The 22,740-nt window shown below is 37.0% G+C and overlaps 1 protein-coding gene across 1 annotated transcript in view; it reads left to right on the top strand.

The window, feature by feature from the left end:
- GABRB1 (gamma-aminobutyric acid type A receptor subunit beta1) overlaps window positions 1-22,740 on the top strand; it is a 332,503-nt gene that overhangs the window by 103,534 nt on the left and 206,229 nt on the right. The window contains exon 4 of the mRNA XM_010962597.3: window positions 14,692-14,912. Within this exon, the coding sequence (XP_010960899.2) occupies window positions 14,692-14,912 (221 nt within the window). The remainder of the gene's footprint in view (window positions 1-14,691; window positions 14,913-22,740) is intronic.

Raw genomic sequence — 22,740 nt, 5'->3', positions numbered from 1 at the left:
TCTCTTGTCCTCCGGTCTTCCCCATGTTCAGGCTGGAGAAATGGCTCTGAGGAGTTGGGGAGAATTGAAGGGAACTCAAGCTGCTCTTCAGAAGTAAAATTCTGCATTATGTTTGCAGATACCACTTTAGTGGCCACACCACTTGCTGCTCCTTGATTTCCACTCACATCTGAGCTGGGGATTCAATTGCCAGTAGGCTTCCAAGTTACATGCTTTAAAAACAAATGTGCAAAGACAGAAGTAAGTTGAAGGGACAGGAAAACACAGAGTACCAGAAAGTAAAGATAATAGAACTCTCCCTCTTTCTCTCTCACTCCCTCTTTGCTCCTTTAGTATTCATGAAAATGTGTTTATAGGCAACACTAAGAGAAATTTCCAGGTTTACATTCCATTTTCATAGTGGAAACAGAGTACAAAAGGAAAATGATCAAATAGGAAATGACGTAAATGGAGACAGGAACAGATTTTGTAAGACTAAGGAAAATATAGACATTGCTCGTTTAGGCTTTTCAAGAACCCTGAGGGTATATACCCTGGGCGCTGTTTCTCAAATTAAGATCTGAGAATTAATAGCGTAATAATCTCCTTGAAAGCATCTATCAAAAAGTGTAGATTTCAGGACTGTGTGCCTCAGAATCATATTCAGCAGTCCAAGCGGTCATGGTGGTAAATATACACATTGAGTGTGAGGATCGTTAATTTGGACAACCTACTCATTTTACCAGATGTAAGAGCTCCCTGTCTGAGAATTTGACTTGCCAAAGATTATCCATAGGTCTAAAACCCACTTCCTCAGTGCCTCAGATTCATTCTCATTAGCAACTCAAGTTTTCTAACATAATGTATTAAATTTTTTAATAATATAAAGCTTAGAATGTGACTAAATTAATACCTTTTAAATATCCTTACAATGAATGTATTGGGGTGTGATGCCACAATTTAATTAGAAAGTTGATTGGCTGGTAGTAAATTATTCAAGGCAATTGCTTCTTCTGGGTCATTTTTGTTGCTGATGCCTAACTGTGAAACAAGCATGTCTCCTACCGAGTGGATGAGGCACACTAAAATAAAATAATATAGTTTAAAAAGTGAGTCTCTTCATTTATTCACATCTTGTACTTTACAAGGGAGAACAATTTTCTCAGCTAAAGATTGAAAGTTCATTTCCATGGAGTTTATCTACAGATTTTTATACTTAAGACTTCATAGTCACAAGTACCCAACCTCACCCTTGAGTGGTAACAGATCCATTGCCTTGTATTCACACAATGCGAGGGCATTTTGGCCCTTGGCCAGTGGAAGAAGGAAGACTGATATGCCCTAAACTTCTGTCTTAGGCCCCTCTCTTGCCTCAATCTATAAATTTACTTTGATAACTTCATTTAATCTCATAGCCATAGTGTTGATGAGGACTCATTAATTTGTATCTTTAATATCTGTACCCTCAATATCTCTACTGAGTTATTTCTTCCATGGCTTTATATCAGCTAATATTTTATCTCTACTTCAAGCACTTTAAGGTAATATCCAACACAAATACATCACATTTTCCCTAAGTTCTGATACTTCTCTAGTGCTTACTGTTTTTTCTTTATCCCCCATACCCATAGCAACCAGTTTAAATCCATTCTCTTTCCTTTCAATATTCTTTCTCTGCTCCTCCCATTATACTACCTCTACTTTTTCTGACCGCATTCAGTCTCATAGGTATATTTCATCCCAATTACAAATTTTAATTGTTTTTTTTTTAACTCAGTTGCCTGCCTCAGGATTTTTCCTCAATCTAATCATTTATTGATTCATTAGTTTTGGGGCACCGACTAGACTGCAGACCCTGTAGGCAGCCCTGGTGAATAACCAGATAGAGATGTCCCCATGGAGCTCACAGTCTAGTGGAGGAAATAGACCGGCACCCAATCAATTTCCTTGTAGAATGACGCAGGCTGCGATAAGAAGGGTCTTCAGGAGCAGACAGGAGGGGCCCAACTCAGACTTTCTGGCTCCTGACTAAGGAGGAAGATGTGTCATTAGGCTTCTGATCTGAGGCCTCTGTCAGTTAGGGACAGCCAGGCAAAGCATCCAGAGAGTAAGAGTGAGTGCGCCAGGCCCAGAAGACTCCATAGCAAGAGGAAACAGCATGTGTTTGAGGAACTGAGAGAAGACCAGGTGGTTGGATGATAAAGAGGAAGCAGGTAAGAAGTGTGGCTGGAGAGTGAGGAACAGAGGAGGTGTGTTATTTGCACTTAGGGAATTTGTATTTTTTGTGCTTGTAACATTGAGGAGCCATTAAAGTTCGACCTTGGGAGCAACATGATCATAATTGTGATTTAAAAAATTGAATTTGAAATACCATTTTACCTGTCATACAACAAATGAATTAGAGAAGGGCAAAAAAATAAATAAATATAAGCAAATGACTAGTTAGGAGCCTACTGCAGTAAATCAGGTGAGAAAAGATAAAGGGCAAACTGGGTCAGAATGATACAGGAAAAAGGGTAGGGGAGGTGGTCGCGAGGATGGCCGTGTCCCAGGTCTCAGTCAAGTCCCTGGGACATGCCTCACCAAGTGAGGCTCCTTGGCTTCACACAGGAAAGAATTCAAGAACAAGCTGCAGTTGAGTAAAAGTAGATTTATTTAGAGATGTACACTAGAATGGGGCAAAAGGGTTATTACAGTAAAGGGTAAAGTAAAAAGAGCAACCACGAGGTGCAGTGTTGCTAGTTTTTATACACTAACAAGTGAGTATTATCCCAACTACTTTGAGGAAGGGGCGGGGATTGCCAGGAATTGGGCCACCACCCTCTTTTGACCTTTCATGCTCAACTTCGGAACTGTTATGGTGCTCGTGGGTGTGTCATTCAGCATGCTAGTACATTAAACTGTGTATAATGTGGCTCAGGGTCCACTGGAGCTCCAACCTCCTGCCATCATGGGCCTCAGGGTCTACTGGGAATTGACTTTTCTGCCACCTTGGTGCTGATTGCTGTGTCATTCTTTTAATGGCTGTGTCCTGCCCCCTTCCCTTCTGTCTCATTAGCAACTGTAAGCAGAATAAAGAGATATTTTTATAAAATAAAAATCCAGGTTTTATTGATTTATTTTATGTGGACAGTGAGAAAGAGAAGAGTCAAGAATCCTAGTTTCTGATTTGATCCACAGGGTAGGTGACTGTACTGTTCACTGAGAATAAGGATGGAGGTGGAGGACCAGATTTAAGTGAGGGTGGCCATGATTCTGCCTTGGGCCATGGATGGTTCCTTCATTCAGCACTCTATCATCTTGGCGCTAAAGGCATAGGCATAAACCATTGTAGCCCCTAACCTCAACCAGTTTATGCTCACCCATTTCTAGAGTATTGTCATGCACACACAGTCTAAATTAAAAGATCCTTAACCTGTAGATACTTACTGTGTTTGCCTTTCGTCTTACTATCACTTAGAAATAATTTCTAACAAGGGAAATATAGTTGCAACCATAACTCATGACTAAGGAGGCTTTTATTTGAAAATGGTAAAATACTTTGGCAGGATTTTGAATGTGAAAACCATCCCACCAAAAGAAAATTACTCTACTTTCTGTACTCCTGGAGGATTATTATGGAACAAAAATGTTGCCTTTCCCTTAGCTAACATCTGAAAAATCATCCAGGGCAGTGATGAACAATCGACTGTGCTGAGCATTCCGTGGGGATGTCAACAGCGCACAGATAAGAGCATGGCAGCCGTGTTCATTACCGTCAGCAGCTGATGAAGGGGAGTTCATGGATAAAACATCAGAGACGGCTGGGAAGTCTACATTAGAACTGAATGTTAATGATTAATCGGCATCCCTAAAAAAGCACGGCAGAAGTCAGCCTTAGGCAAGAGATAAAAGTCTTGTTCTGGGAGGAAAATCTTTTGTGCTTATGATACATGCTTAAGCCGTTGCTTGTTATTGTTGTTTTTTGGGTTTTTTTTTTTGATTAACAAGATTGTATTTATTTATTTTATTTATTTTTAATATCTATTTTTATTGAAGTATAGTCAGTTTACAATGTTGTGTCAATTTCTGATGCTTGTTATGTGGTACAGTGGGAAGAACTAGGAATTTAAAGTCAGACTCAGGTTCAAATTGCAGCTTCAACTTTTTCTAGCAGAGTCACTTTGAGCATCATCCCCTAAATTCAGAGACTCATCTATAAAAATAGAATATTAATCTCACCTTCATAGAGCTGTTGTGAGGTTTAAACAATGCAACATGTAAAAAGCACCTAGTAAAGTGCCAGTCATACAGCTAAACATTCAGTAATAGCTCTTACTATTCAGTATTTAGCAGGGAAAAAATTAATAATTTAGTTAAAAAAAAGAAAATATATATTAGGCATTGCATTATTCTATAATATGCTTTAAGCTACTTGATTTTCCCTATTTATTCAATTATATTTTTTACAATTTTTAGGACTATTATGTACACTATTCCAGTTCATTATTTCAGTGACCTTATTGACAATTTCCCTGCCCATCACATAGGTAAGGAGATTATCAAACTAGCTGATGAATTTGCTTAAAGATCCCAGGACTAATGAACAATGAATCTTTAACTAGATTTCAATTTCCTCAGTTCTCTTTTAGCCAAAGACTTAGTTGATAGCTCAGATTGTTTTAGCATGGTGTTAGCCTGGAGGTAATGTTCCTAGTTGGGTCTGGTCTATATTCTTAATGCAAATCTTCTAAGCGATACACGTCTGGTATAGTTCCAAGGATGGCTGTGAAGCTGTATCAGAGGAAAATCAGTCTTGTTAGAATTATTAGCTTTAGAATTCACAAACCATTTTTTTCTACACTGCCAAAGGAATTCTTAAAGGTTTTTGTTTTTTGTCATTACATGGTATAAGGTTGTCAAGGTCCTTCTCTGCAGCACCATGTGCCAAGTCACTTTTTAGCCAGAGCCACTCAAGATTAGTAGAAGTTTGAACAGATGCTCAATGAGTTTAAGCCACTGAAAGTAGCCAATATGGATATATTTGGAGCTCTTTGGTTCTGTCAACCTGAATTTAAGGTCTTAGTTGGTCCTTTTAAGAGTTTAAATTTTGTTCAATATTTAGAAAATGACTGTACCAAACATTTTCTAAATATTGAGTGCCTGTGGTTGCATTTTTATTTACTTTAGCAACTTAGTCATATTAAGCTCAAGAGCATGGCATCATACAATGCGAAAGATGCCATAAAACACCAGTACTTTTGGTATTTATATCTCTCTGTATCTATCTATCTATGAAAGAGAAGAAAAGAGATTTATTGCAGCATTACTTTTAAGTTGTAAAAGAACCTGAAACAACTTCAATGACCATTAATAGAGTAATGATTAATTTCCATGTGGTAGTATATTGTGTAGCCATTAAATGGAATGAGTCGTATCTCTACCCATTGATTCGGAGGAATTTCTGGGCTGTCATTAAAAATAGAAAGATTCACAGAAGTGAATATAACATAATGCTATTTCTTAAACAATGACAAAAGTTCCAGATTTTGTGTATATATTCCTACATAGTTGCATAAGTATAAGCAACTAAATAAAAGGTTGCTTCCCAACTTACTAGTTAGTTAGTGAAAGAAAGTAGAATGAAGGGAGAGAGATTGAGAAACAAAAACAAATAGACAAACAAATAAACAAATAAATATCAGTGGGAAAAGATAGCAATGCTTATGATAAAAAGTAGCATATATAGAATGACATTATTTATTTTAAAGTAGATAGAAAAATACATACCAAAATGTTGATGATGATGATCTCTGAATGGAAAATTAAAACAAGCAAACAACAAAAAAAAGATGGTACAGAAAACAGAAGATGGAACAAGAGGAGAGTGAACATGATAAAGCTGACATCTGGGCATTTTATCTGCTACCTATTCTATTTTGAGAGTTTCCCAGGGACTCCCCAGAGTTTGTTATGACAGTCTCTTTAGGATGATAATTGGATGGAAATCCATCTTTCTGTTAGGAGGTCTGAACATAATAAGGTTTCTGAGAGTGTCCTAAGGGTTCCTTCCTGGGAAAGTAAGTTAAAGCAATAAGAGATATTAGAAATACTTGATTCTTGAGAGAGAGCTATTACTATAGCCCATAACAATCCCTCTTATTCCACCCTATTAGTCTTAAATTAAGAGTTCCTAAGATCTCATTCTCCGCCAACAAAAACAGTGCCAGACCTAGAATGTTTGCTATTGATTGCTTCCTTTTAAGGTCTATGCACATTATGAAATCACAAACCACAAGAGAAAAGTGCCTTCCTGGGCTAGAAAATGAGCACAGATCTTTTTTTTTTTTTTTTTTTAAATCGCTTCTAAGTAGTGTGTGTTTTGATAAAATCTTGGTTTAATTCTGATTCTCATGTTCTTTCCCAGTTTAACTTGCTTCATAGCTTGGTTTTTTTGAATTGCCATGCATACCACATGTTGATTACCATCCTGGTCATTTATTCATAGTCCAACTCAGGAGTATCAGCCAAAACCACCCCATTCTGGATGTTGCACTAGGTCCTCCATGCGTCTGATTTTATTTCTGCTCTTATTCAGGTAGTGGGGAAAATGGAAACAGAAATTTTCTATGAATCTCTGGAACTAAGGAACTTTGAAAAAACTTAGTGTGTCATAGATAATTAATTATGTGATTTTAAATGTGAGCGATTTATGAATCATTCTCATGATAAATTAATCATCAAGCTAATATTTTATTGATAATTTTGAATATTGACTAACTTGTAAATGATCTATTTTCTCTGAATAGAGATCTCTTTTTAAAGCTTTAACATAAATAGGCTTGTACTTCCAAAATGACAAGTTATTACTGGAACTATCAATGAAATTTCATTTGATATAATTCAAAACATGTCTATTAATACTTTGTGGAAATTAACTATTAATCCATTCTTAAAGAGTAAGTTTTTTTTTTGAACTCCATATGCTTTTATTATCTCTCAGAAACTGCAGCTGCAAAGAAGAAAAGTACCCCAAGTTCTCTGAGTATTTGAGGGAGAAATTTGTGTATTTCATGCAGGGAGCTGGTTACAAAGGTAACGGAAGGACTGAGAAGCCCACAGAAGACAGTGGGACAGCTTGGAAATAAACAATGCTCAGTCTCCCCTCCTGGCCCATGAGTTCCTTGAGGCTGGGAGGGAAAACACATTACTTGACGTTTTCTCCTCAGCATCTGGCATAATGCAATTCTTTAAATCTAGTAAACAATCATTAAATGTTGGCAGAATGAATTAGTCATTCTAATACCCAAAGATCTTTTGACTTGGAGGTTTCTAGAAAGCTTTCCCTGTTTCAGGCCTAACCTTTCAATATATCTTACCATGGCCACCACTTGAATTGTTTGAGCTTCTGATTATTTAGATTCTGAAATATATGGCCTTTAATCAGTCATTGTATGAAACACAAATTTTATCACGTCTATTTTAAGGAATTGGATTCATTGTATGGGAAAAAATTTAAAGAAAAGGAATCTTTACAGCTTCTAAAGTAGATATTAGATTACAAATGCTGAAATTCTTAGATGGGTACAGTCTGTTTTATATAGTGAGAGCCTCCCGCTGTTCACTGCATTGGAACACAAGTTCACACTCCAGTTGTCATGTCAGTGTCATACACGCCCATGTGATTTCCTTAGGTGACTCTCACTGATAGGAACCCATAACTCTCAATGTTTTTGTTCACCCACAAGATTGGTTCATTCCAAAATTGTTCAGAGCACAACACAAGATTGACAAAAACTCTGAACTATACAGATCGATAAACCAAATGGGGCTATTTAGGATGAGACAAAGGTAAAAGAAGATTATGTTCTCTAAGGCATAGCACAGGCTACCGTTGGTGAAAGAAAATCAATAATAAATAAGAACATGGGCTTTGGGAAAATGAGAATGCATGTATTTTAAAGATATTGTAACAAAACATGGCTAAAGGACTAAGCACAATATATATGTGTATTGATAGTTAACATGATAGCAGATGATGTTAAGATAAAAGATTCTGGAGATACAATGATGAATTTCTGCTGCAGAATCTACTTAATGGTGACACTGATACATAAAACACATTTAAACAGGAGGTTCCATTAGAAACAGATGTTGTGTGGTTCATTTCAATTACAACCTAAATTGGTTTATTTATCAGGCGATTTTTCAGTAAACTTTGTTTTCATGAGATGCAGGTTGTGTGGGGTTCTTTTGTTTTGTTTTGCTTTGTTCTCCTATCCTTGTAAGAAGTACTACCTGTTGCCAGCATCTACATTTAGTCTCATGTTACTTTCTTGATAATTGTCATTGTGTTTGATAGAGAATTGTCTCCATAGAAGTAAATATGTTCCCCTTCTCTCTCCTTGCTCTCTTAGTTAATAAATAAAATCAAATGTGCCTCCCCCTTTTTTTCCCAGTTATTTAACATCTCTGAGTCTTAAGATTTCTAATAATACCTCCCATTTTTGAAATCAGGGCTAGATGATTGTTTGAGGTTTTCTTGGGTTTTTAAGATATGTATAATTATTGTTTAATGAGATTCTGAAATGGATGTTGATCAGCATAAATATTATGACTTTTTTGGTTGGAGGAAATAAAGATGGAACCAACTTAGCACAAGGACAGTGGGACTTGTTGTAATAATACAAAGAGGGCTCATAGGAGGTTGAAGTACTGAACATGGCCAGGCCTCACAAGAACTAGAAAGAGGAAGCAGAAAGTCTACGTGAACTTGGTCATTCACTCTCTCTAACAATGTCAGACTCTCCCCCTTATGGCTATTTTCTGCATCTTTCTCCACTTTCTTTCTTCCTTTGCAGGCTGGCTTCCTCTTTCTATTCATAGTCTCTCCTCTCTTATAACCTCGTAATAGCAGTGCAGTGCTAGTTCTGTCATGACCTTTGCACTTGGTCCTACATCTGCTGTCTCAGATCCTTTATCCAACAGCAAATTTCCGGGAGAGGACTCTGATTGGCACGTCTTTTTTTTTTTTTTTTTTTTTTTTTTGGACCCAGGCACAGGTTTATCACCTGCCTATGGATCAGCTGGTCTTAAATTAGACATTTACTCTCCATTCTGAAGGTGGAGGAGGACAGAATCCTGTGATATAGAACATGGTCATGGTCAGTCAGCAGGGCAGTTACCTGTAGGCAGGGCAGTTTCCATCACAGAATGTTCTGCAGAAGTGAGGCACAGCTCTACTACAGTCAGCCTTTGGGGAAAGCAGCCTCAGCCTTGGAAAGAGGAGATCTGAGTTCAACTGAACTGGCATAAATATTTCACAAGGAACAGGAATTTGTGCTTGGGACCCCTTATGATGTGAATAATCAAATCAATAAAAGATTAAATACAAGTGTGTGCAAGGAACTTGGTTCTTTCATACATATATACATATTTCTTGAGAGCAGTTTGTGAAGGAAGGACTGCTCATATGATCCTTCTGAGTAGGCACAATATTACTAGATGTTAAAGTAGTATTTTGTCTCTTCACTATCAAGTTAATTTGAGACATGTGCTGATTGTGGAGGCAACTAATAAGAGATTTTCACTTTTCCACCCCACTGTGAAGTCTTCTTAGAGTGCATTCTGGTAAAATGCATACCTCAGTATATTTGCCTAAACCATATAATTTTTTCCCTATTTTGATGTTAGATAATTAATGGATTTATATCAAATGATTTTCTTACATTAAAGTGGCAAATTATAAATCATTTAAGGCTAACATTCCTTACACAAAGTTTTGAGGGGTATGTTGAAAGCTCGAATTGACATGTTAATGATGATAAAGAATTTTGAAATATTTTACTAATCCTGAAAAGAAAGATATTTTCATGTAAGGCAGAGTTTCTTAACCTTGACACTATGGACATTTGGAGCCAGATGATTCTTTGTTGGGGGGGCTGTGCTGTGCAGTCTGTAAGGCTGAGGAGCGTCCCTACCCTTTACCCACAGATGCTCATGTTACCTAGTTCAAGCTGGTACTGCTCACCACACGACAGGCCAATATATCAAGAGACAAGTTGTTGGGGGCAAGGAATAGTGATTTTATTCAAAAAGCCAACAGACAGAGAAGATAGCAGACTAGCATCCCAAAGAATCTTCTTCTCTGAGTTAGAATTTAGGCTTCTTTTATACTTAAAGGGAATATGGCTGGTTGTTGAAAACTTCTTGGTACTGGAATCCTTTGTTCTTGCAGCTGTCCACAGAGGGCTGGTCACAATGTTCCCATAAAACTCCAATAAGACAACTGTTATTTTCTGTTCTGCAACTTTTTATCTCTATACAAATGAAAGAGTGTTTAATCTTTAAAGATCAAGCCCTGGAGGCACAGCATTGTGGTAGGGCCATTACTTGTATTTCAGGCCATAGGCAACATTCTCTTACAAAGGTGCGGAGACAGCATGACTAAGCACAGGCCAAGGGCACGAAGGTTAAAGCTGAAAGAATAGATCCAATATGGAGTCAGGTCTGTTCTCTGTTACACTAGTAGCACTCACATTACTCCCAGCTGTGACAACCAAAACTGTCTCCAGGCATAGCTAAATGTCCTTTAGGGGACAAAATTGCCCTGAGTTTCAAACTACTGATCTAAAAAAAAAAATGTTACCTTTTTCTGTCTGACTTATTTCACTAATATAGTACCCTCCAGGTCCACCCATGTTACAAATGGCAATACCACACCTTTATCCATTCATCTGTTGATGGACACTTAGGTTACTTCTGTATCTCAGAAAGACAAATACTGTATGCTATCACTTATATGTGGAATCTAAAAAATAAAATATATGAATGAATATTACAAAATAGAAATAGACTCCAGGATATAGAGAACAGACTAGTGATTACCAGGGGAGAGAAGGAAGGAAGGGGAGAGGGGCAAGATACAGGAAGGGGATTAAGAGGTACAAACTACTATGTATAAAATAAAGAAGCTACAAGGACATAATTGTACAGCACAGGGAACATAGCCAATATTTTATAATAACTTTAAATGGAGTATAATCTATAAAAATTTTGAATCACTACATTATACACCTAAAACTAATATAATATTGTAAATCACTTATACTTCAATAAAATAAATAAGTAAATAAATAAACAAATAAAAGACCGTTACCTTTATTCTCCAAAAGAGTTACTTTCATTTACTAGACGTATTTTCATATTCCTTTCAACGTTTTTAGATTTTAAAAAGTGTGTTTTTTGGAGTTTAACTGAGCACCACTAATTTGGTATTGTCTACCCTGCTTTTCCTCAGTGGATCAGATTCTCTCATGCCTGAATTAGCCTGACCAATTTCATTAGCAATCTCATACCGGTTAATCCCATTAATTTGCCTCAGTGTCAAAGAGTCCCCTATGGCCCATAGCTTCTAAATATGTCACATTTTCTCAAAGGAGTAGCTTGCACACTTGATAAAGCTGGTTGAACACTTATAATACACTTGGAAAAAAAATGAATTTAGCATTCTCTGACAAAGTATCAATACCTTTAATTTCTTTCTGAAAACTTTCCATCCTCTTCGGAGTGCTCATACTTTGGACTAATGAAGTCTTAATAGAAAATCTGTTGCATCAGAGAACAAAATACAACAATTTTAAGCCTTTCTTTTCCATCTAAAAGTAGAATACACCAAAATAATATCATAGACTTTATTATATGCAGATGTCACTATTAATATTTACAATGGGGTGCAGATAGAAAAAATAATTTACTTAAAATTCAGTAAGTAGTTTCCCAGAGACGTAAATCATAAATTCTCTCTGAAATGGTTTGCCTATCTCACCAGGTGGTGAGAACATAGTGTAATAATAGATACAAGAGGCTGAGAAAACCACAGAGCAAAGCACACTCTCTAGGAGAAGGAAGGAGATTATTGTCATGCACAAGGTAAGATATACATAGTGAGGAGATATTGCTCTCTTTTAAGTCTTTCCACATTTTTTCATTATTATCATCACAATTATCATTAGCTTCAAAAAGTTTTTTTTAAGTTATCAAGCTCATAGGTCCATATTTCCATTTATCATGGAATCAAGCCCTAGATTAAGATAATAACCCTGGAAATGCATAAGAAGGAATGTTCTGAAAGGTGCTTGTTCCACCTTACCCACTTCCAAATGTGAGATACTGGCACACATACATTTTCACTGAATTACTTCTTATTGCAAATAGGGTAAACTATTGCTTTAACTGAGAATCATGATGCGATTTTTAGTCAACACTTATTTAAAGCAGAGTGAGTGGTATAGAGCAAACATCTCACTACATGTGTATAGTTCTCTCTTTACAGGAGACAAAACGGTTTCCAGAGCGAGAAGGGGGAAAAGTCTATACACAGACACACAGACACAGACACAGACAGAGACACAGACACACACACACACACACACACACGTACAATCTATGCAGATTACTCATGGTTACGTTCTTTTCTCCTTCCACTCTCCATTATTTACTTACCACAAACATATTTTAATTACAGCATTAATTATTACAACGTTACATTTGCCGTTTTGATCATTTGTACTTTACAATCAGTTTTCTCCCATCACACATTAACACTTTCTTTATTGAGGACAATGTGTGGAATAAGGATATTGCCTCATGGTCTCATTGTGAGGAGCTCCTCTGTGGCACTCATGAGAGCTGGAGGTTAATGAGTATTCAGCGTTGAGTACCAAAACACATATCCCACTGCTGATTGTGCTGATCCTCGTGGCAAAATTTACAATAACATATCTTTAGCCAGTTGTTCATTTTCTTTCTTTGGCTGAACTGCAGAAAAGATCACAGCAACAAGACTTACAGTTGCTCACAGACGATTGCTTTTTTTCACGGTCAATAGGCTCCTTCAGCCTACTTCTTTTACAAACATCTTGTAACAAGTAGAAATGCTTATGAAAATGAATATATACACTCCAAGTAATTTGGAAGTGTGATATTAATCTTTAAATAGAAGAGAGCAACTTTGAAGATAACATATTTGTTTAGCATGTTACAGTTTCTAAAGTACCTGCACCATCATGTTCCCAGGTAATACTTGCAATAAGCCAGTAAAGTGCTATTATTTTTATTTTTAGAAATGAGACATCTGAGATAGGAGGGGTTAAGTTAGTTGCCCATGGTTACTGAGCTTTACATGTGGTAGGTTTTGTAATCAAGGTATTTTAGAATCTGCCCAATTCATTTTCCTCCGAAAAAGGTCTGATGCTAAGAGCTTGAAGAGGATGCAAATGAGAGGGGTACCAAGGGAGAAGAGAAGTGTATATAACCCTGTGGGTTCTCTTAGTCTGTTAAATGAAGGTAAGGTAGAAGGAGGTTTCAGACCTTTAAAAGGGGTATGATATGATTAATAGCAAAAAGCAAATGTCCTTGTCATTAAACAAGAAAGAATGGCTTCAAAGTATTGCAAGATTGTTTCTGAGTGAACAGTGTAAGCGTTCTCCAGCAGAGTGGTAAAAGGACGTTGGAACTCATTATCTGGAACAAATGTTGTCTTATCATTTAAGATATTCCAGAAATGTCTAAATATCCCTCTAGGGATCTAGATGAAGTGTGGTTTGCCCAGATGTAAGACACGGTCTGAGTCAATGTTTCTCAAATAGTGGCCTATAAAACAGTGGAGTACAGAGTTGTGCAGAGATTATGCACATTTTTCTTAATTATTGCTAAAGCATTCAGAGTCATTATTGACAGATAAATGTCCTTTAAAAGAAAAAGTGAACCTTCTGTTTTTATTATATTGGGACCCACATCTTAAGACTTTATGATTTTACTGCTACCTCTTATTCTTTTAATGGACAATTACACTGTGTATTAATAGACTTCTTTGAAAACAGACAACTAAAGCTCTAAGGTAATTATCCACATTCCTCTCCTGTAACCTTGGCGCCTTTATTGAGTCTGAATCTTTCTGTCACTGCCAAGGGAAACTTGGGCAGAAAGAAAAGTGCAAAGGTACATCCTTAGGGTAACCTTTTACAGGAGGTGAGGAAACCAACTTAAGTACAAACCCAACTCTGAACCCAAGTCAATTCTTGAATCAAAGCAGGAATGAGTTAAGAGGGGAATAGTTGACCAGTTCCACCAGTGATGTCAGTTCTCAGGCCAAATATCTCCATCCACATGTGCTGTATCAATTACTTTTCAGGGCTGATAGACAAGTTGTAATTTGCTAGAAAGATCAAGATAATGGAAATTGAGGACCTTTATATTCATTCAAAAAAACTTTGCAGTTTGGAACACATCCTCTCCTTTTAAATGCACCCATTTTTAGTTATTATTTAACAAACAACCTCCCTCCAAAACAGTACTATAAATATGATATCCAGAGGTAGATTTCTGTAAACATGAATGTCTAGGTCAAACTTCCCTTTATGACCTTCCCTATGATATCATTGCCTTAACTTCAAATCTTAAAATTCAAGTAAATGGATTCACTCTATATTGGCAAGAATGCCTCTGCGTGCGTTCAGTTATTGCTCTAGTACTTCTAAACTATTGGCTGTCCTGTAATTGGGGGTGCAAATTTCAATATATGCAAGTGAAACTTCTTAGGGAACCTGCAGAATGGTAGGTCTCTGGGCATCCACAGTACCGCAGGCTAACACATTCTTAACAAAAGGTCTTAGGTGGTGATGATGATGGTGATAGTCAAATTCTTTTTTGTTTGTTTCCTTTCTTTTACAGGATTATACACTCACTATGTATTTCCAGCAGTCTTGGAAAGACAAAAGGCTTTCTTATTCTGGAATCCCACTAAACCTCACACTAGACAACAGGGTGGCTGACCAACTCTGGGTACCAGACACCTACTTTTTGAATGACAAGAAATCATTTGTGCATGGGGTTACGGTGAAAAATCGAATGATCCGACTGCATCCTGATGGAACAGTTCTCTATGGACTCCGGTAAACAGCTCTGTGTTGCATGTTTTATTGTCGTTGTTTGTGTTGTTGTTTTATTTTTTTTACTTTTGGAAATGAGCGGAGGGGAGAGAGGCAAGTAGGTGAATAGTCTCTTTAATCTGTACAAGAAAATTATATTAAAGATCAGAAAATCTTAGAACAATTTAAGCTAAATGTAGACAACTTTTTCCATCAAAGGTAAGTGAATTATTTGCCCTGACCTTCAAATAATAAACAGAGGAATAAGAATATGTGTCTTGGTTAGACAGATTTCGCACCTCGCTCATCTAGAAGTTATACCTTTTTTTGGCCAATTGTTTGATTACTTCAGAGACACTCAGACTCAGTTACAATGTGTTCTAGGTATTCAGTGTAGCTACTTAATTATGAAATGGAATCGGGAAACAATATCTTGGAGAAATAGGAAAATACTGTGGGGCAACTTTGAGAAGATCCATAGTGATTTTATTCCTTTAAATTCTCTGTGTTTCCACTTTTATTTTTATGTATATGATCCACATTAAGTTGATTTCTGTATTTTTTATGAGGTAGGGGTTGAGGTTCAATTTTTTCCATACTGCTATCTAGTTATTCTAGCACTATTTATTGAAAAGACTTTGCTTTTTCCCATCAGATTATGTTGGTACCTTTGACTAGGTAAGTAGGGGTCTATTTCTAGGTTCCATTCTGTTCCACTGTTCTTTTTGTCCATCCTTAGACAGTATCACTCTATTTCAATCACCATAGCTATATCATAAGCCATGAAGTTACATAATGCAAGTCCTTCAACTTTATATTTACTGCATAAGATTTCTTTTGAAATTCTAGGTCCTTTGACCCTCCCTATGACTTCTAGAATCAACTTGTTGATTTCTACCAAAAAAAAAAAAAAAGCCTCCTGGAATTATAATTGCAATTGCATTGAATCTATATGCTGGTCTGGGGAGAACTGACATTTTAAAACTGTCAAGTTTTCTAATCCATGAATATAATGTATCTTTATTTAGGTTATCTTTAATTTCTATCAGCCATGTTTTGCATAATAGTGCATTTTGGTTTGTTTATTTTTGAAGAATCAAGTCTAAAAGAAGTATTACATATCGACAGAGATGTTATTAACCCTCATGCAGTTAAGGGTTTATTAAAACTTTTAGGCTACAATTCAAGTCAGCTTACAGCTTTACCAAAGGAATATTTAAATTGTGACATGTTATTGTAGAACATGTAGAGTGGTGGTTCTTTAACCTTTGTTGTCACTTTTTGTAATCCCTTTGAGAAGCTGATGAAATTTTCCTATCATTTTAGAGTGTTCATAAGCCCCCTGAAATCCTTATATAGCATCAGTGGCAAGCTAAAACTGTAGTTAAGGGCCAAAAGTCTACAATTAATGTGCGTCCAATATCCAAAATCAATATGCAAGTGAAGAGAATGTATCTATATGATAAAACTTTTGAATGTAACCTAATGGTGCGTTATTTAGTTGATAGCTTTGGTCTTCATTTGCACAGTAAAATAGCATCAGTTGATCTTGGCAAAATGATCTTTGGAATTTTCCCATTCTTTCAGTACCCTAGGAGCTGTCAGCTCTAGCTAAAAATCTCTGACCTAAAATCCTCTCAGAAAACTGGTGAATAAACTAACAATTCCCTTGAGTATACTGATACAGTAATACACAAAAATCTACCAATTCAAGAGCCGTGGTGATCATTAGTGGTGGTTCAGACACTGGAAATCAATTGTAATTTTTTACTACCTATGTATCTTCTATTATATATAACTAAAGTATGAAGTGATGAAATGTCTTTCTAAAGTATGTTGGAAGAATAATACTATGACCCAACTTTGTAGGTTGATCAACCACAACATGTATATTCACTATAAGTGATTAATCAAGAGTGTATGAAAAGTTATTTTGTTTAAAAAAAAAAAAAGGAGTAGTTTTTTTGCAAGCAAAAATATGGGTTGTACTCTCAACTTACAGAGTCTCACTCCAGGCAGTTTCTAAATGATTGGCAGTCTCTACCAATGGTAGTGCTGCATAGGAAGAAACATATTTGAGAACCATAAAATTGAACACACTTCATTTTAAACTGAGAAACTAAGGCACAAAGAGAGCAAGGGTCTGATCTAAGGGCACACAAGATAATGACAAAATTAGGACTAAAATCCAGGTATCCTGATGCCCATACCTGTGCTTTTCTCACCTCACTGTCTTTCAAATACTCTTAGAAGTCAGCACTTTCTTCCTAGTTGATAACATTGCTTTCACTCTTTGGAGCCAACCCAGGTCTTTGTAGCTAGGAGACTTCCAACAGATCTCCCAAAGGAAAACACAAATCCTTCATCTGTTATCCGGACTCTGATCTCTTTCTTGCCACAGTTTTCTCCATGAGAACCTCACACCAGTTCTGGTATCTTTCCTCTCCTTCCCTGCCTTCCTCTCTATCTTGTCCCTCACAGCTTTAGTTTTCTTTTCCCTAGAGGTTATAAGTATCCTGGAGAAACCATAAGGTATCACAAAAAAAGCATGACGTCTGAATTCAGAGCACCAAAGTTGGGCTCAAACTGTCACCATTTTCTGATTGCTTGACCTTGAACAAGTGATATAAATTTACGGAAACTTACTTAGTTTTATCATCTGCAATAATGAGCTAATAACCCCTGATTCATTATTGGGGAGTTCTTAAGAAATAATGAATATGTTAATACATGGTAAATACTAAATTATATTTTTCTAAAGTTATTGTGCCTGAGATAGCTTTATTAAGTATTAAAATAACTGTGTGCTGAGGGTGGTTCTCTAACTCCCAGGGGTGTCCGTGACCAGAACAGAGACACTGCTGCCCAACTGAGAAAACATTCATTGAGTGCCTATTATGTACAATACACCCTGGGAATAATTCTCCAGAAGTCTGGTAGAAATTTGTCACGTGGCGAGTGGAAGCACGTGAGACTTTGAGTCAAAGAGACTCGTGGTCTGACTAGGTTTTGCCCTTTCCTCTCTCTGGACTTCAGATTTCTCAACCTCAAAGAGAAAGGAATTGGACAAAATCATCCCTAAATTCTCCTGCAAACCTAAATTTTGCTGCTTCTACGATCCTATATTATGGCTTGCTCATTTTAGGTCCTCTGCGATAACATTTCCTAGGCCTAGAAAGGACAATCTGCACTTTTTTTTGTAAATTGCCTTTTCTGGAGTAACTGCCATCTATTGCTTCCTAAGCACATGCACTAGAAAGTCCTTGTAGTATAACATAGATATTTACATATTTATGGCTGCACTTACTGTAGAGAATGAAAGTTCTTCACTTATCCATAATTCCAGCTAATAGTCATCATGAAATGAGACCATGCATTAATGAATTGTTTTTAGCAATGATGGGATCAATGAGATTTTCTGAATGCAATTGAAAGCATTTTTCCCCCCATGGATGCAGAAAAAATTATTTTATTTTATTTTATTTTATTTTATTTTATTTTATTTTATTTTATTTTATTTTATTTTATTTTATTTTATTTTATTTTATTTTATTTTATTTTTATTGAAGTGTAGATGATTTACAATGTTAGTCACCTGAAAACCTTTTTAACCAGGAACTCCATAATCATAAGACCATATCATTTAACTGAATCAAATTTTTGCTACATTAAATTTCAGTAGGAGGTGCTATAACTTGGCTCATATAAAGCCACAAGAATAGAGTTAGTTGTTTTTTATTTTTGTGAACTGTGTCAAAATCATATTTTATACCTCAGGGATGGCGCACAGCTGTGTAAACACCCTAAAAGAAGAGAGTGGTGTCTGATGGGGGCCTGGCACTTCTAGAAGAGCCAGGCTACTGTGCAACGGGCATTCAGCACATAGAAGAGACTGTAATCCGCTGTGTTCTTACTCTTGGATTACCCTCACTGCCACAAAATGCGTTACACCAGGGAATTGTCCTGCAATTACTATTACCTCCTCTTCCACTTTGCTGAGGATCTGGATAAAGGGTGGATGTCTGTGATGTGGTGTAAGATGTGGCAGGAGACAGGACTTATGTTGGTGGTCTATGAACCCTCCACCTTGATCCTGTCAAGGGACATAATGTCATTTCCTTTCTTACTCAGAAGTGGAGACTAACTATCAACTCCCTCAATGTCACACATCAAATCCTTAAAATTCTTCTGTCTTTCTTCCCCTCCTTCCATATAACTCTGAGAGAAGTTTTCATCTTCTTTCTAAGGCTAATCTCGCCATGTATGCATTTAATCTTATTGCTGGACACCCTTCTGATTTTGCTCCCTTCTTTTATCAAATCTTCAGTCTTCCCTCTGCTGACTCCTCTACGATTTTCTCTTCAAGCACTAGTCCTTGAAGAGCTTTGGTTTCCATTATTTCCTCATTTACTCCTTCATCTCCAAAAGCACGACTCCCACCCATGCTTCTTTCCTAAAGCAACTCTGTCAAAAATCACCAGAACCATTGCTGGTAGTCAGTCTATACTCTTGACTTCTCTGAATGATTTAAGAGTGGTGATTGACCTTGACTTCAGGATTTCCAAGATTCACACAATTTACTCATTATTCTCATTCTTCTGTCTTTTTGTTATTCTAGCACTGTTTCCTCTTTTGCTCTAATTGTGAACAAGAGGGATTCCTTGTGGTTTAAATAACTCATTGAATTTAACAGCTTAAGTATCTAAAATATGAAGTCATTGAGTTCAGAAAAATATTTGTAATTGCTTACTGAGCATCTATATTGGATGTCTGACTGCCAGTTATTCCTGACTTGAACCCTGTTTCGTGTTATCTGTTTCTCCTAAAATCAGGTCTTCCTCCTTACACACCTGCTAACAAAATCATCCTCCTTCCAGTCAATAGGCATAAACTTGTAAGCATCTTTGTATTTCATTTGTCCCAAGATTCAGTCTGTTGCTTTTGCTCGAACATCTCCATTTCCAAATCATTTCCATCACCTCAGTTAATATCCCTAGTATCTTTCACTTCCTGGCCAATTTCCTGTCTTAATTTTACCTGTTCTCATCCCCGCCATTATATTCTTCCTATAGTGCATATCAGGTCATATCAATCCCACACTAAAAAAAAAAAAAAAAAAAAAAGCAAAGACAAAAAAAAATTAACAATGTCTCCATGGTCTCTGTAAAATTAATTCTCTGTCTGGAATCTGAGACCCTGTGTATATGACCAAATGTTTTTCCCACATTATTATCCATTTCTTTCCTCTATTCTTTCCCCCATGAAGCCTAAACTTTTATGAAACAATTTACTTATTTCTCTAACCACATCTAGGGCATTTCAAATCAAGTCTGTCCCAAATGTACATAGGTCATATTTATACTAAAATACTATTAGCTGTTTATTTGAACGTCACATTCAACTAGATGTATTTCATCTAGCAAACCTACAGCCCTGCTCACATGCCCTCCTGTCTCTACCCCCAATTTCACGCACTCCATCACGTTCTCTCTTCTCTGAAAAGCCACTCTCAAATTCTACTTTCTCCATGAGGACTTTTACAACATTTCCAACCAGATAAAAACACTCCTTCTCATTTGATACCTTACCTCACTTTAATCTCCTAAAGGCCCATGAGATTTGTAACTCTCTTAAGATGTTTTATCTTTCTGTGTCTTAGAGTTATCTCCTTGTGATGCAAACAAGACTGTATATTTGTCAAAAATGGGAACTGTACTTCTTTAACCTTCGTCTCCTCTCTCTCAAACCAAATAAATGTTTGAAAAATTGAAATGAAAATTTGTAGGATGTGGTCACCTGATTCATGATAGTTGTCAGCTGCAACGTTTCCTATCTCTAAATGATGGCTTTTAACCAACGAGCAATTATCACTATTAATGAACAGATGTGTCCTGCCTCTTGTCCAAACACGATCCAGCTGGCTGAAAACACTGATTCTCTCCAAGGCCCAGCCCTGTGGGTGCTGCAAGATTGTGTTTATCTTTCCCTGAAAATGGCAGGCATGGAACGATTTAATTCTGGGAAGACATTCAGTGGTGTATTTAACTTCCTTAATCTGCCCTTCCTTTTGCCTTCCCCTCCTAACCCTTGCCTGAGCTTTGCTTTCAAACTTCCATCATCTTATTTTCCTGCATCTCCTAGCAAAGCCCAGGACCAGAGCCACGTGGTTTCAAAGGGCTACATGAGGATGGGGAACGGGATGGGTAGTGTAAAGCAAAGCATACCAGCTCAGTACTGGCTCACACTGGGACTCCACAGGTGTGTTGCAGAGTGTGGGGAGGGGGGGGCTTCTGTGCACACACTAAGCACATACAGAGTAAGACACATCATTTGAACTATTATTGACAGCAGCTGTATCATGAAATTCAATCATTACCCAGGTATACAAATAATTGAACTATATTATACATCAGGCACTATGCTAAGTGCTCTACCTATATTGTTGTATTTCATCTTTACCACAACACTATGAAGTTTGTACTATTATTATGCTAATTTTACAGATAACCAACACTAGGAGAGCTGAAGTAATTTTTCCTGTCTCCTAATTTATTATTAACTTTTTAAAAACAGGTTCAAACAGGTCTGAACATTGCATTTGGCTGATAAATTTATCTAAAATCTCTTTTACTCTAAAAGTTTCCTATTCCTTTATTTTCCTCCTGTAAAATTTTTTTTTAAGAAACCATGCTTTTTTTTGTGGTTACATCCACTTGTTGTAAATGTGTTCTTTTATGCCCCATATCTGAGGCTTGATTGGGTTTGAATTAGTTATTTTGTTGTGCTTTGGTGAGACTGCTTCCTAAACCAGCCCTGTTTTGTACTTTTATTGGGAGACAAGAAACACCTGCCTGTGTCTGTTTTTGTGATGTGAAGACTGATGTGCTGACTGAGGCACTGACCATCTGATCTGTCCATTATAATAATCCCATCAATTTGTATGTAACAGTACTTGTTTGCTAGGACTGCTATAGCGAAACGAGTGACCTGAGCCACAGAAATGTATTCAAAAATGTATTCACAGTTTTGAAGTCAGCAAGGTTGGTTCCTCTCAAGGGCTGTGAGGGAAGGGTCTGTTCCAGGCCTCTCTCCTTAGCATACAGGTGACCGATTTCTCCCTGTGTCACCTCCCTTCTTGGGTCTCTCTGTGTCCCCTTCTTATAAGGACATCAATCCTGTTGGATTAGGGCTCACCCTAATGACCTCGCTTTAATCTGATTACCTCCGTGAGGGCCCTGTCCCTAAACAGAGTCACATTCTGAGGTGCTGAACGTCAGGACATCAACATATGAAATTAGGGGGACACAATTCAGCCCCTGACAGTAACAATTTTAGCAGCCACATATAATCTCTGCTTAAACCTATTTAGAGTTTACAAAATGAGAATACTCTACCATCCCTTCCTTTTTTATTAACTGGATTATTCTCTAAAGAACTTTCCCTCACCAACTGTTTGGTCATCCTGAGGTCAAGTTGGTGCTGACAGGCAAGATAAATGCTTGACTGTTTCCCTTTATGTAGCAGTTCTCTAAACAAGTTGTTTCCCTAGAGCCCCCTAGATGTGAGCACTGAGGTTCGGCGTTTTGGTTTTTTTGTGTTTATCACTATGAGGTCACGGGTGACAGCAGGTGTGTCTGAGTCAGTCCACAGCAGCTATGGTTATTCTTGACCCTCTCTTGTCCTATCTTTGCCCAGTGGCAGCCCCTGTAAGTTGGCATCTGAGTTCTTTCAACCTGACCTCAGGAGTTACTGATCGCCTCCTTGTCTTCTGGTGCATCAACTTGTACATTTTTTTGTCCCAGAAGAATAAAATATATATATATATAGTTACATGTGTATATATGGTTGTTTG

The sequence above is a fragment of the Camelus bactrianus genome, chromosome 2, assembly GCF_048773025.1.
Source record: "Camelus bactrianus isolate YW-2024 breed Bactrian camel chromosome 2, ASM4877302v1, whole genome shotgun sequence".
Taxonomy (NCBI): domain Eukaryota; kingdom Metazoa; phylum Chordata; class Mammalia; order Artiodactyla; family Camelidae; genus Camelus; species Camelus bactrianus.
This window is presented reverse-complemented; position numbering and strand designations above follow the sequence as displayed.